Source organism: Cyprinus carpio, chromosome B10 (genome assembly GCF_018340385.1).
Source record: "Cyprinus carpio isolate SPL01 chromosome B10, ASM1834038v1, whole genome shotgun sequence".
NCBI lineage: Eukaryota > Metazoa > Chordata > Actinopteri > Cypriniformes > Cyprinidae > Cyprinus > Cyprinus carpio.
In genome coordinates, this window is record NC_056606.1 from 17,135,316 (window position 1) to 17,150,244 (window position 14,929).

The 14,929-nt window shown below is 34.4% G+C and overlaps 3 protein-coding genes and 1 pseudogene across 3 annotated transcripts; 1 reads left to right on the plus strand and 3 right to left on the minus strand.

The window, feature by feature from the left end:
• Window positions 1-1,040: 1,040 nt before the first annotated feature.
• Window positions 1,041-2,331, minus strand: LOC109111180 (olfactory receptor 13C2-like). The gene has a single exon (XM_019124138.2). It carries the CDS (start codon window positions 2,070-2,072, stop codon window positions 1,041-1,043), a length of 1,032 nt encoding a protein of 343 aa, XP_018979683.2. The 5' UTR covers window positions 2,073-2,331.
• A 2,533-nt stretch (window positions 2,332-4,864) lies between these two features.
• LOC109111181 lies at window positions 4,865-5,948 on the minus strand (annotated as a pseudogene).
• Window positions 5,949-10,545: 4,597 nt separating this feature from the next.
• On the minus strand, window positions 10,546-11,650 carry LOC122138609 (olfactory receptor 10G4-like). Its single transcript, XM_042732006.1, has one exon. The coding sequence runs from the start codon at window positions 11,518-11,520 to the stop codon at window positions 10,546-10,548; it is 975 nt and encodes a 324-aa protein (XP_042587940.1). The 5' UTR covers window positions 11,521-11,650.
• Window positions 11,651-13,432: 1,782 nt separating this feature from the next.
• Window positions 13,433-14,413, plus strand: LOC109111300 (olfactory receptor 10G4-like). Its single transcript, XM_019124236.2, has one exon. It carries the CDS (start codon window positions 13,433-13,435, stop codon window positions 14,411-14,413), a length of 981 nt encoding a protein of 326 aa, XP_018979781.2.
• Window positions 14,414-14,929: the final 516 nt, after the last annotated feature.

The following is a 14,929-nucleotide window of genomic DNA, read 5'->3' on the forward strand; positions in this document are numbered from 1 at the left end:
ATTTACCTATGACTATTATTGTTATCATTTATTTAGTATGATATAGGCTACATACATGTCGTCACTGAAACTTCATTAAGGCCTATCCACCTTATTTTTAATGTAAGTGTGTGTAACCTGAATGTGGAAGGCTTCAGGTGTTATGTGCTTACAGTTATTTTAGCTTGTACAAAAACATTACCTTATGCTGCTTGATATTGCAAAGTGTTATTTGTAATTATATTATTTAAATGTATTACTGTAATCATAAACACACTGGTTTGTAGAGCAATTTGTTTTACCGTTTACTGCTGGTTCAACAACTAATGAATCAAAAGTCTTTGAAACAGTTTATTTCTGAGTTGCAAAATAAAGTGGATAACTTTTTGCATATTGTTAAAAACTTGGCACACACCCAACAATGAAAGGCTTTCTTGAATATTCAATGTAATATATGTATTTAGAGAATTAAATAGATATATAAATATTTGTGTACAACTATTACTTTTAGGCACTCTGTGTTTTTAATGCTTTTTATTCACAAATTTATTTCACAAATCATTGTAGGCCATTATTCATTTACTTATCAATTCCTTTTCATCTATTCTATGCATTTACTTAAAATTATTTGCAATTACTGATTAAAAGTAAATAGATAAATTGATTTAATAACTATGAATATAGTTGAACAAACGTAAACACTGTAATTCTGTAAATGTTTTGGCCCTTTTTTGATGGGTAGCCCAAAGTGCCCCTTTTATTACTTCCCTGATGAGGTCAGATGGAAAAAAGCAGGGATACATTTTAAGTAAGGAACAAAAGAATTACACACTAAAGGTAGAATGCTATTACTTTCCCACTCTTTGTTTTATTATTTTATGGTAATTATGTGTCTCTTATTATTATTTAACACATCAAAGCAGTGGCTTCAACATTTGTTGTGGGTTTATGAAGTCATGTTACCTTGTCATATTAAAGTATATTAAGAAATGTAGAAAATTATTCAACAACAACGATAAAACAATACAAATGACAACAGTTTATTTAAAAAAAAGGGGGGTTTATTTTGGAGATGGGAATATAATTCTTCGTTTTAAAAGCCTTTTCAACGAGATTATGAACTCCTCTGTCTTGAATGTGTAGATTATAGGGTTAAGCATTGGAGGAAGTGCAGAGGTCAGAGAGAGATTAATGATCCTTGTGTTCGTGTTTATAATGGAAGAAAGCGCATATGTAAAAGTGATGGGTACATAAAATATGGCCACTACTATTAAATGAGCAGTGCATGTCTTTGTGGCTCTTTTACGGTCTTGTGGGGCTGTGATTCTGAACAATGTCACAGCTATGCATGTATATGAAAAGATGATAAAAAATGCTGGAAAGCCGAGAATTAATATCGGGGACAATTTGGCTATCACATAGCTTGGGAAATTGCTGCTACAGGCAGAACGATATATAGGGCCATGATCACAGTAGAAACTATTTATGATGACAATAACTCTACAGAAAGAAAGCCTGCTGATAAAAACTGTAGCGGTGATTACTATAAGCAGTGCCACTGCCCACATGACTCCAATTATAACAAGCATTGATCTGTGGGTCACAATCATATGATACCTCAGTGGTAAACAAATTGCTACTAATCTGTCAAAAGACAGAACAGCAAGAGTTAAGGACTGTGTTGAAGTAAATACATACACAGAGAACATATTACACAGGCACAATCCATATGGGATCAACTGATTCCCAAACAAAAACATATCCAGTAGTTGAGGGATCACAGCAGTACTCTCACACATGTCTGTCAGTGATAAATTAAAGACAGCTAAATATTTAGGAGTGTGAAGATTTCGGTCCATAATAATAACAAGCATGAGGCAGGAGTTTCCAAGCAAAGAAATAATGTAGACAAAAAACAAGAATATATAATAGTACCTCATGTGAGGTATACCAGAAAAACCACTGATATAGAAATAAGACGGGATGGAAATATTCCTGTTTTCAGTGAAATCAAGATCCATGATGAGTTCACTCACTGATACTTTATTCATCCTGTCCGGGTAAAAAAAAAAAAAAAGTATGTTATTCAACATTGTAAGAAATATTTCATTATATTTTCCTCTACAACAAATATTGGATCAATTGAATCTAAGATAGATATTTAGACTGAAGTAAAATGTATGTGTGTGTGTATGTATATACATATATATTTATAATTCCTCCAGAACAAAACCAAACAAATGAACATATTAGGCATTTCAAGTTTTAAAAGCACAATTATATTGTAACATGCATCTTAAAAACTTTAAACAAAAAAAATGTTAAACAAAAATTTTGTATACAATATGCAAGGTTTTGTATAATACACAATGCAAATACAGTGGATAAGGTGTACTCACAGAAAGAAAGATATGACTATAGGAAGTCTTGCTCAAGCTTGTACAGAAACGGCACTGTAAAAAGACTTCCCCAGACCTGATACATACAGTACTGAACTATATGTCCTTCAGATACGAATGGCAGGCCTCTCCAGACTTGTCAGTTAACCAATCATAGCACAGATCTGGCATGATCAGGTACGTCAGAATGAACTACACTGACTAATCTACAGGGATACGCAAAACTGCAGTTGTAAAGGAAGCCCTTAACCCACAAAATATGCTATAAGAAGTTATAAGTTAGGGTTAGTGGTTGCATATCTAAAGCTTTACATATCACTACAGAAATTGTTTAAATAATGTTTTCCATGCTTCTTAAATGAACCATAAACAATTATTGCACATACAACTGTAGAACACATGTGCAGTTTACAGACTACAATCATTGCTTAGGACAAATTCAATAGATCTTTCTACTGACTCTGACCAAAAGAATGATGTCTAGGGTTCCTCAATATGTTAAGCTGGCTCAACATGGGGTCCTCCATGGCAGAGTTGTTTGCTTGCTCCACTCTTCAACGCCATGCTTTTTTGTCTCTTTATGTATCTTTTTTTTTTCTAAGTGCAAAAATGTTATGCATTGAAAACTTATAATAAGCAAAAGCATTTTTCGCCCCACATGTGATCACAGCATCCACAAGAAGGCCTCCCCACACTGCACACATGTGAAAAAAGTGGAGACACAAGCGAGGCATTCACATGCGTGTGCATCACCTACCATAAGGACAACATCATCCATCAAGTTCATTGATGATACCACACTGGACTGGTGGCGATGAAACAGCATACAGCAGTGAGGTAGCAAGTCTGGTGAAATGGTGCGAGGACAACAGTCTCACCCTCAACACAGATAAAACCAATGAGGTGATTGTAGACATGAGGAAGGAGAGGAAATCTCACTGGCCACTGATCATCCATGGGCTTGAGGTGGAGAGGGTGAGTTGCTTCAAATTCCTGGGTGTTTACATTATTGATGACCTCACTTGGTCAACTAACACCAACCAGGGGTGCATTTCCCAAAAGCATCGTTAGCCAGCTATGGTAGCAAGTTCCGTTGTTACCAACATGGTTCAACGATTCGGTGTTTCCCGAAACCATAGTTTTGCAAACTTACGTGCTTGGAACTACAGCCCTCGACCTGTGGTTAGAAGCATAGTTTCCTGTTAATAAGGCAAATGGGCTTAAATTAATATGCTCTAGGGCACAATAAGCAAGCTAACATGCAGTACAATCTATATGTTCCATTCTCAATATAAATGCATTTTAATCTATGTATTTTTGCGCATCCTCTAAATACGCTGTTTTTGAAGAAGGCACATGTGCACAAATACCTAAGGGAACCCCAGAGTATGATGCAAGATGGAACCGCGATGAATCAAATAAAGCAAAATGAAAGGAAACAAAAATAGTAAATTAGTCATCAGGTTCAGTACAGCTGCATTGTAGAGATGTCTAATTGGCTAAATAGCAGAAGTTATTCCTCCACCACATGCGTGTGACATCATTAACAATGGCCCTATATTGTTTGTGTGATGTGGTTAACATTGGGGAGATGCGACCGTGTTCAGGAAACAGTCGTGACTAGCTAGTTCGTTTCCACAACAATAAATCGTACTATAGTGGTTAATCAGCGAGTTATGTCTCACTCCAGCATGTCAAGAAAACACAACAGTGGCCGTACTTTATCAGAAGGCTGAGGATATTCGGCATGTAACCAAAGATCCTCAGGAGCTTTTACAGAAGCGCCATTGAGAGCATTTTAACCAGCAGTATCACAGAGTGGTATGGAAACAGACACAGAAATGCACCGTAAGCACCTGCAGCAATATTTGAAATTGACCCTCCCTTTGTTCAGGTTATATTTTTGCCATTTGTGCCTTATAGCACAGTTAAGGGTAAACAGGGAACTAGTGGGAGAGTAGAGAGGGAAACAGAATTGGGAAAAGTTCTTGAGTTGAGGTGCAAACTCTTAGTCCCCTGGCATAATATACACTATATGTGTGAGTTAATTTAAAAGATGTTAATTGTCATAAACATTGTAAATGGAAATACATGAAGTGATTCTGTAGTATTTCAGGTTGCTGAAAAGCAGCCAGTCACCTTTAAAAAGTATAAGCTTAACATGATTTCAAAATAAAGGTCTCGTATGAACAAAAGTGTAAGAAAAACAAAACTTCAAAGCATTAAAATAACAAACAGCTACTAATAAGTAAAGGCAACAGCAACATCAAGGCCCAAAATTAAGAAAGAAAAAAAATTAATTATGAGGTGGAAGGTACAGTTTTTTAATGGACATTTAACACAAAAGCAAAGCAATGCAGAAATCTGAGATTGTGATCAGTATTATTGGCGTACAGATACAGATCTTTTTTTTTAATAATAATATTAGATTGTTGAAATGCATAACTACTGTAAATATCATGAAGAATAAAGTGGGAGGGAAAAGGTTTACTTTGACGATGGGAAAATGAATCTTTGTTTAAGAAGTCTTTTCACAGACACCATAAACTCTTCTGTCATGAATGTGTAGATTATTGGGTTAAGCAATGGAGGAAGAGCAGAAGTCAGAGAAAGATTAATGATCCTTGTATTAGTTACGTCAAAACTGAAACCAAGCGGTTCACATAGAACGAATATTTCGCGTATTATCTAGAGTGTCATACCGTTACACTCGCGTCTAGCACAAGACAACCGCACTGTAACTGAAATTATGCATTTTAAATTCAAATATAATTCAAATTTAGTTTTTCAGCCATTTTGACAGCCCTAATATCCACTAATATTAAATGAGCAGAGCATGTCTTTGTGGCTCTTTGACGGTCTTGTGGGGTTGTGATTTTGAACAATGTCACAGCTATGCATGTATATGAAAAGATAATAAAAGCTACTGGAAACCCAATGATGATTGCTGGGAACAAACTGGCTATCACAGAGCTTAGGAAATTATTGTTACAAGCTGAATGATATATTGGCCCATGATCACAGTAGAAACTGTGACAATAAATTTGCAGAACGAAAGTCTGCTCATGAAATTTACTCCAATGTTTTCTAGTAATAGTACTAGTGTCCATGAAGCACCAATAATAACAAGCATTAATCTGTGGGTCACAACAATCATATGATACCACAGTAGTAATGAAATAGCAAATAATCTGTCAAAAGACAAAATAGTGAGTTAGTGACTGCATTGTGAGAAATAACAAAACAGAGAACATATTGGACATTCCCAGTCCATATGGGATCAACTGATTCCCAAACAAAAACGTATCCAGTAGCTGAGGGATCACAGCAGTACTCTCACTAATGTCAGTCAAAGACAAATTAAAGACAGCTAAATATTTAGGAGTTTGAAGATTTTGGTCCATAATGATAACAAACATGAGGAAAAAATTCCCAAGCACAGTAATAATGTAGACAAATATCTAAAATATATAATAGGTATTCCAGAAAACCACTGATATAGAAATAAGAAATATTTCTTTTTTCAGCATCTTGATTCACAACCATTTCACTCACTGATCCTGTATTCATGCTGTCTAGATAGAAAAGCACAAATTGAGTTATGAAAATATTCTCATATTGTTAAATTAAACTCAAATTTTGTATATAATACACAAGGTTTGAAGAGAATGCTACAATGCAATTAATGTACAGTATGATATACCCATAGAATCATCAAGAGTGGATCAATGGGGCCCTGGAAACTCAGGCTTATACAAGCACACTGCCCTGTAACAAAACCCCTGACCTGTTACATACTGAACTATATATGCCACTGATTATGATACAGTACGAATGCCAGGCCTCTCTGGACTTGTCAGCTTAAGTTCTTTGCCAAAGCACATCTAAATGATTCAGAGAAGGCTTGGGAGAAAGTGCTGTGGTCAGATGAGACCGAAATTTAGCTCTTTGGTATTAACTTGACTCGCCATGTTTGGAGGGAGAGAAATGCTGATTATGACCCCAAGAACAGCATCCCTATAGTCAAGCACAGAGGTGGAAACATTGTGCTTTGGGGCTGTTTTTCTGCTAAGGGTACAGGACGACTTCACCGCATTGAGGGGCAAATGGACAGGGCATGTACTGTAAAATCTTGGATGAGAACCTCCTTCCCTCAGCCAGAACACTGAAGATGGGACATGGATGGGTCTTCCAGTATGAAAATGACCTGAAACATACCACCAAGGCAACAAAGGAGTGGCTCAAGAAGAAGCACATTAATGTCATGGAGTGGCCTAGCCAGTCTCCAGACCTCAATCCTATAGAAAATCTAGGAGGGAGCTGAAACTTTGAGTTGCCAAATGACAGCCAAGAAACCTTATGGATTTAGAGATTCTGTAAAGAGGAGTGGACCAAAATCCCTCCTGAGATGTGTGCAAACCTGGTGACCAACTACAAAAAACGTCTTACCTCTGTGCTTGCCAACATGGGTTTCTGACCAAGTACTAAGTCATGTTTTGCTTGGGGATCAAATACTTATTTCACTCACTGAAATGCAATACATTTTTTGCTAAACCTTTATTGCTTTTCTATAGTATCAAGCCTCAAACATTGGATTGGTTTCTTCTTTAAATAAAAAGGTAAAAATATGCATGGTATTATAATGTTATAATAAAACTTAACCAATGGAAAAACCCTTAAGATAACATGGAGAAAATAAAAAAGCATCTTATGCATGCAGAATATCATAAGATTTTGAACGATTAATTGCTGCTTTGAACGATTATGTAATTGTGGCATCCGTAATTGTAATTGCGATTAGAAATTTGATTAATTGTGCAGCCCTACCTTCATTTCTTTGTAAGAGGGCAAACTTAAAGAATCAGCAGGGGATCAAATAAATATTTTCCCCACTGTTCATCACATTATCCATAGAGAAGAGAAACTGTTGTGCTTCATGATGGCCTACTGTGTCTAAAAAATATTTTAGATGAAAAGGCAATCTTAGTATCTAAAAAGAAACTCCATTTTGGAAACATAGAGAGGTTCCTTGCTATCTACAAACTAGACACTGTGAAGGATGGCCTTCACCCTCAAAAAGTATGGAAATTACAGTTACATGTGTTTTAAACATGAGGGACTCAGGTTTCCTGCCTTTTTAGTAAATTACAGCTATTGTAATAAATTATTTACTGTATGTGTAAAGTGCACATTGCATACATTTATTACCTATGACAGTCATCAGCTGATGACATTGTATTATTAAGCGAGCTTGTTTATTCATAATATGTTGTGTCTGTTATTTTAGGTTTTCTTAGTCTGACCTCAAATGTGTGTGTTGAGGATGTGTAGTAACCAACAAGTGTTGCATCATCTAATTATGAGCATTTGTTCCAAAGGATAATGAGTAACATGTTAATTACCCTGCACTGTGTTTGTTTAGGTAAACCTGTGGAGAGGTTCATATGGAGCCTGAGAGATTTCAGTCTGGTGTCTCGAAGCTCATTAGTATGAAGCAACAGGGAAAAAAACAAGTGGAGTGTGAGCAGAGGTGAACAGGCACAGAGGTGACAGTGGTCACATGGAACTTAAAGGGATACTCCACCCCAAAATGAAAATTTTGTCATTAATCACATTAATCACTTAAAAAGTTTTTCAAGCAGTACTTCATCCAGTTAATATCTGTCTATCAATTTAATTTAATTTTAATTTTCAAGTAATATTTTTTTAGTTTAAAACATTGATAAATATAAATATCTTTCATTAAGAGCTCAACTGAGACATATTTGTTTTGACGAATGTAAACTATAAAAGTTGTTGTTTGTCTAAACGTTGGGACATTTCTCATCCGTTAACTAATTTTCTCATGCGCCTGCAGCGGACAAAACCACGTTTGAACCCCGGACCAGCGAGATCGACTGAGATTATTTTCATTTTTTCCTTTTTCTTTTTCACTCGATGCTGTTTATGAAGAGTGTAAATTAATTTTACTCATACAGCAGCCGCGATTGCAGCAGAGGAGAGACGATGGTGGCACTAATAAGGTGAGTGCAATAATTTAACGACCACGTTTAACAGACATGGCTGTTGTTTGAAAGAGTAAGTTTAAATTAATTAATGGTATAAATACAAAAACGGATGAATATATTCTGTTCTATCTAGGTTCAGAGCCCTCTTAATGACTATCTTGTTTTTGAAGGAAGAAGGAATGGAAGAGATGCTTTGGAAGTGTAAGTATGGCCCTCATAACTGTGAAAAGAGACACAGCTAACGTTTTATTAACATTATCCCCCGGTTTCACAGACAAGTTTAAGAATCCTTTCACAGACTCCAGTAAGAATCCTCAGCGTTGATTAAGCAAGTCCACATATAACCCATCTAGAGTGGAAATCATCTTGGAAGAAAACTTCATAATGGATGAACCCACCGATCTCAGGCCTTCTATGTCCATTTTTTTCAGACTGATTTATGCCCTGCACCTGGACTAAGTGTTTGAAAAACACTTTTTATTTTATTCAGCAGGTAATGCTCAACCTCGGAAAAGGTGAGTTAGCACCTAAAATTCAGTACTGCCAATATTTTGGAATAAAACCATAGTTTTGATGCCATTTGTTATGATTCTGAGATAAACTGTTTTATGTTAGCTTGTTAAACTAGTTTTTCATGTTTTATGGGGAAATGTTTTCACATAAAAATTCATGTTTTGTTGTGTTTTTAAATTAACATTTGGAATTGAATTGAAATAAAACAGAAAATAGCATGAATGTTCCTTTATTTGTTTGCTTTTTTTCTTCATTTTCTAGTTTAACAAATTGGAAAAATAAAACAATTGATATAGATTTAACTTGGAAATTACACTGAAAAATGTTTCATTCATCCAATTAAAAAAATTTAAGGTAATGATTTCACATCTATATTTTTTAATTTGAGCCGATGAAAAATAAATAACTTGCCCTAAATATTTTATGTGTCTATGAAAACTATAAAAATAAATTTCTTAAATAAGATTTGTTTTCTTCATTTACAAAAAGGGTTCCCATCACTTCATATAACCCAGATTGCACGTCTGATGGAGTATTCAGAGTATTCTGAAGATGACTTTCATACCTTTTAAGGACCTTGACACTGTTATTTATTTGGCAGTCTATGGGATAGTCACAGGCCTCCAGGTTTTCATCTAAAATATCTTAAATTATGTTCCAAAGACGAAAAGAGCTTTAACGGGTTTGGAACAACATGGAGGTAAGTGATTAATGACTAAATTTTCATTTTGGGGTGGAGCATCCCTTTAACAAAAAATAACAGAAAACAAAAACAATTCCTGGTCTTTGTCACTGTCCTGCAGAGGTCATTTAAAATTTCACAATTCTATGAAATAATTTCCTCAAGCTAAGAGGTACCCAAGTCCATCTACAGTTGATGAATTATAATTAGGATACTAAAACGGTTTAATTTTACAGTAACATGGACTATGTTTAAATCATTATTTTTCCTTGTAAACTAAACAGCATGTTGTCACTCTATATGGGGTAAGTTGTCACAACGAAACCTGCCATTAAATAACCTATTATATGTTTTTAAGCTAAATTAAAATATTTTATATTTGAAATATTTTGAAAACATGAATGGTTGAAACAGTTTATATATCACAAAACAGGTAACATATAAACATAAAACTGTTGTTTTGGGAAATTTCTATAATATGTAAAATATACAGTAAACCTTGCACAAGGGTCCCCTTAATGATCCATTATTAGCTGAGCGGAGATGTACTTTAAATCCCAGTGCATGCACAAATGTTTTATGGAATCATTAACTGATATTATTGTTGGGCCTGAGGGATAACAGACTTAATTTTATGTTTATTATGATTAATATTATTTATGCTTCACATACAGTACACAGTATGATTCAAGTTTCACATGCAAAGATTAAATACACAATACATCTACAAACAGTTTTGTTTCAAAGGTAGGCTGTTTGTCAATTCATAGAAAGTCTTTTTGTTTAACATTTCAAATTTCTGTCAATTCTGTCAATATAAAAATAAGCAGAGCTCCAAATATTTTCCCTATTTTCTTTTGCTTATTTTGAAACATCAGCCTGTCTATGCTTTAGCCTGTAGTTTCTAATATGTGCAGAAGCATCACAAACATTATCAAAACAAGCAACACCATCACGATCAGACTTAAGATAATAAAGCTATTGAAATTAACTTTAAATGATGTGGTACTATTTTCTTGTGCAAAAATACATCTGCTAATCGTTTCCTGATCTCTTTAGTTCTGGTACAATAAACAGTGGGATTTATTAATGGAGGGATTAGAGAGGCTACAATCAAAATTGCATTTCGCTCTGTTAAATTTAGCACAACTCCTATACGAGTTAGTAAAATAGAGACCAGCTTTGGTGCGTAATAACTAAACAAGACAATGAGGTGACTGGAGCAAGTGCTGATCATTTGTTTTTTGCTTGAGTTGTTGGACAGTTTAGTCACACTATATGCCAGGACAGCATATGTACACAGAATAAAAGGAAACTGTCCACACAGTAGCCACAGACTTATCATTACAGGTATGAAAAAATATGGTTCAGGATCAACACAAGCTGCTCTGATCAGGGAAGGATGATCACAGAACACATATCTGATGACAGGCTGACGACAGTATGGAACACTGTCTACCACTGATGACATAAAACCTATAACAGCGAAACCAATGAGCCAAGTCAGAAAAATAAGAAGACATGTTCGTGAATTAGTTACAATGTTGTGGTATCTTAATGGAAGCATTATTGCAATAAGTCGATCTATTGCCATTAATGTTAGAGCCATGCATATTGTGATATCACCAAGATGATAGAAGTACATACTTGAGATGCAAGAGTAGTATGAAATAGTTTTAATCTCAGCCAGCAGCACTGAGATCATGGTTGTGCTGCAGCTAGAGGAGAACATTATGTCAACAACAGCTAGATTACAGATTAATATGTACATTGGTTTGTGTAAATGTCTGTCAGTCAAGATAATACACAAATTGATTCCGTTCCCAAGCAATATGAGCATGTAGGTTATTAAGATGAGGAATCCAAGGAGCTTTTGGTTCTGCAGGTGATCAAATCCAGTGATTATAAAGCCATGTACAGTGTAATTTACATTTGCCATTTTCAGTCAGCCACTTCCCAACATACAAAATATTTTAAAATGCAGTTAATACAGATAAAAAGATGAAGTCAATTAGATCCTCAATGTACTCATATATGCACAGAAAAAAAGCTCCTATGAAGGAAAATGGCAGAAAAATGCAGACAGCGTCTGTAACTGCAGGGTGATGAAAAGTCTGAAAGCTGAAATATAGTTTTATCAGAAATACAAAAAGAGTTTCATGCATTCTTAAGAATATAGATATAATGTGATAATTTCTTGTCCTTTTGTTGTTTAGTTCCTCTATTTTAAAATTCCAAGCAGAGTACTTTAAATAGAGTAAAATAAACTGTCTGAGATGCTCCTCTCCTCATAAACATATGACTGAGATCCCGCCTTTTATATTTTAATATATGACAGATAGGTCATGGTTTCCTAGCAACCGTGATTGAGTAAACTTAGGATTTCAACATAGAAAGTCTCCTCAAATATTTTTTGTGGTTAAACACACACACACACACATGAGAAAAAATACCTCAAACTATACCATAATGCATTAATCTATTATTTAAATAGACATGATTAGGAGATGGAGTAATTTGTCACACAAGTATAAACGGGCTATTTAACTACAGGGTAGATAAAAAAAAAGTAATGTTTTAGGTAGAACTTTTTATATATATTTAAAGAAAAATTACATTAAAAAATGTCTTGCTGCATTAGGCAAAAAATGTAACTAATCATTAAAAGCCAGGTTCAATAGACTGACCATGATAATTTTATGAATTCTTAGATTGTGATGTTGTTGCTGCATGTGTTTTTTGATGCTCTTGCTCATGTTAGAGACAAGGCCAAAGCAGACATTTTGTTTTTAAAACAAAAAATACTTATGATGATTGTTTTTTAAATCGCAGTATTAGTATACATTTTTTATGTAATGTGAAACAGAAAATATTTGTAGATGCATTGTGTTTTTCTGCTGTGCATGAATAATATTAATAAAGCAAATCAACATAAAATACCATCTGTTGACCCCCATTCCCAGCAGTTACTGATTCTATTAAAACATTTATGTAATGGGATTTCAAACACTACAGGGAACATTATCAGCTCAGCTATTAATTGAACATTAAGAAGGCCCTTGTGTATATTAATAACCTGGTCTATACATTATGGTTTACAGCGAAGTCTCTGTAATTAGCAATCTTATTTACTATAATTTTGGGTCCAATATTACAAATCGGTTAACATTTAATAATTATTTAACATCCTTAATTTGATTTTTGATTAGATTAAGGTGATGCAATGCACTAAAGACAAGTGTTTAACACAGAGAATGAGACAAGAGAGACATAGCCCCTTTATCCTTGTGTGACAAACTACCCCATCTCCCAATCATGTGTAATTAAATAATATGTTTATATTGTAATATTGTCAGATATTTTTTGTCAGATATATGTTTTTGTTGAACCATAAACTATACTTGAGAGACTTTCTACTGTATGTTGCTGAAGCACTGTTTACTCAATCACGGCTGCTAGGAAACCATGACGTATCTGTCATATAGTAAAATATAAATGGCAGGATTTCAGTCATCTTCATATCTCAGACAGTTTATGCTTTTTCAAAGTACTCTGACTGGAATTAAGAAAGAAAACAAGAAAAGGACAAAATATATTACATAACATTTTTTTTTTCATTCTTAAGAATGCATGAAACCCTTTTTGTATTTCTGATAAAACTATATTTCAACTTTCAGACTTTTCATCACCCTGCAGTTACAGATGCTGTCTGCATCTTTCTGCCATTTTCCTTCATAGGAGCTTTTTTTCTATGCATATATGAGTACATTGAGGCTCTGATTGACTTCATATTATCATCTGTACTAACTGCATTTTAAAATATTTGTATATTACGAAGTGACTGATTGAAAATGGCAAATGAAAATTATACTGTGAAAAATGTTGAAGGCTTTATAATCACTGGATTTGATCACCTGCAGAACCAAAAGCTCCTCGGATTCCTCATCTTAATAACCTACGTGTTGATATTACTTGGGAACAGCATCAATCTGTGTATCATCTTAACTAACAGACATTTACAAAAACCAATGTACATATTAATCTGTAATCTAGCTGTTGTTGACATAATGTTCTCTTCTACCTGCAGCACAACCATGATCTCAGTGCTGCTGGCTGAGATTAAAACTGTTTCATACTATTCATGTATCTCAAGGACATACTTCTATCATCTTGGTGATTTCACAGAGTGCATGGCTCTGACATTAATGGCAATTGACCGACTTATTGCAATCAGGCTTCCATTGAGATACCACAGCATTGTAACAAATTCACGAACATTCCTGTTCATTTCTCTAACCTGGCTTGCTGGTTTCGCTGTTATAGGTTTTGTGATATCAATTGTAGACAGTGTTCCATACTGTCAGCCTGTCATCAAATATGTGTTTTGTGAATATGCTTCCATGATCAGAGCTGCTTGTGTTAATCCCGAACCATATTTTTTCATACCTGTCATGATAAGTCTGTGGCCAACTTGTGGACAGTTTCCTTTTATTATGTGCACATATGCTGTCTTGGCATACAGTGTGACTAAACTCTCCAACAACTCAAGCAAAAAGCAAATGATCAACACTTGCTTGAGTCACCTCATTGTTCTGCTCAGTTTTTATGCACCCAAACTGGTCTCTGGAATACTAACTCGAATAGGAGTTGTGCTAAATTTAACAGAGCGAAATGCAATTTTGATTGTAGCCTCTCTAGTTTCTCCCTTAATAAACCCTGCTGTTTATTGCACCAGAACTAAAGAGATCAGGACACGATTAGCAGATGTATTTTTGCTCAAAAAAATAGTACCAAATAATTTTAAGTCAGTTTCAATGGCTGTATCATCTTGATTCTGATTGTGATGTTGATTATTTTGATAATGTGTTTTTGATGCTTTTGTTCATGTAAGAATCTATAAGCCAAATGCAAAGACAAGCTAATGTTGAATGGTGTGTTTTCAAATTAAGTAAAATAAAATATAGAAAATATTGGGAGCTCTGTTTATTTTTAAAATGACAGTATTGGCAGAAATTTTAAATGCTGAACAAAAAGAATTTAGATTCATTGAAAAACAGCCTATGTGTTAAAAAGTACTGTTTGTAGATTTATTGTGCATTTAATCTTTGTATATGAAGCTTGAATAATGGTGTATATGTGAAGCATGAATAACATTAATAATCATAATAAACACAAAATTAAGTCTGCTGTCCCTCAGTTCCAACCTCAATACTGTATCAGTAACTGATTATTTTACTGGTACAAAAACATCATGAAATCATATTTTATAATCATGATCATAAACACTGTTTTTTTAGCACAAATAGTTTTACTGTTTACTGTGCGTTGCTAATTTTCTGGTTACTTAT

Excerpts from the sequence above, each read along its gene's own strand:
- LOC109111180 (XM_019124138.2), bottom strand. The coding sequence starts at position 2,072 with ATGTTGAATAACATACTTTTTTTTTTTTTTTACCCGGACAGGATGAAT.
- LOC122138609 (XM_042732006.1), bottom strand. The coding sequence starts at position 11,520 with ATGGCAAATGTAAATTACACTGTACATGGCTTTATAATCACTGGATTT.
- LOC109111300 (XM_019124236.2), top strand. The coding sequence starts at position 13,433 with ATGGCAAATGAAAATTATACTGTGAAAAATGTTGAAGGCTTTATAATC.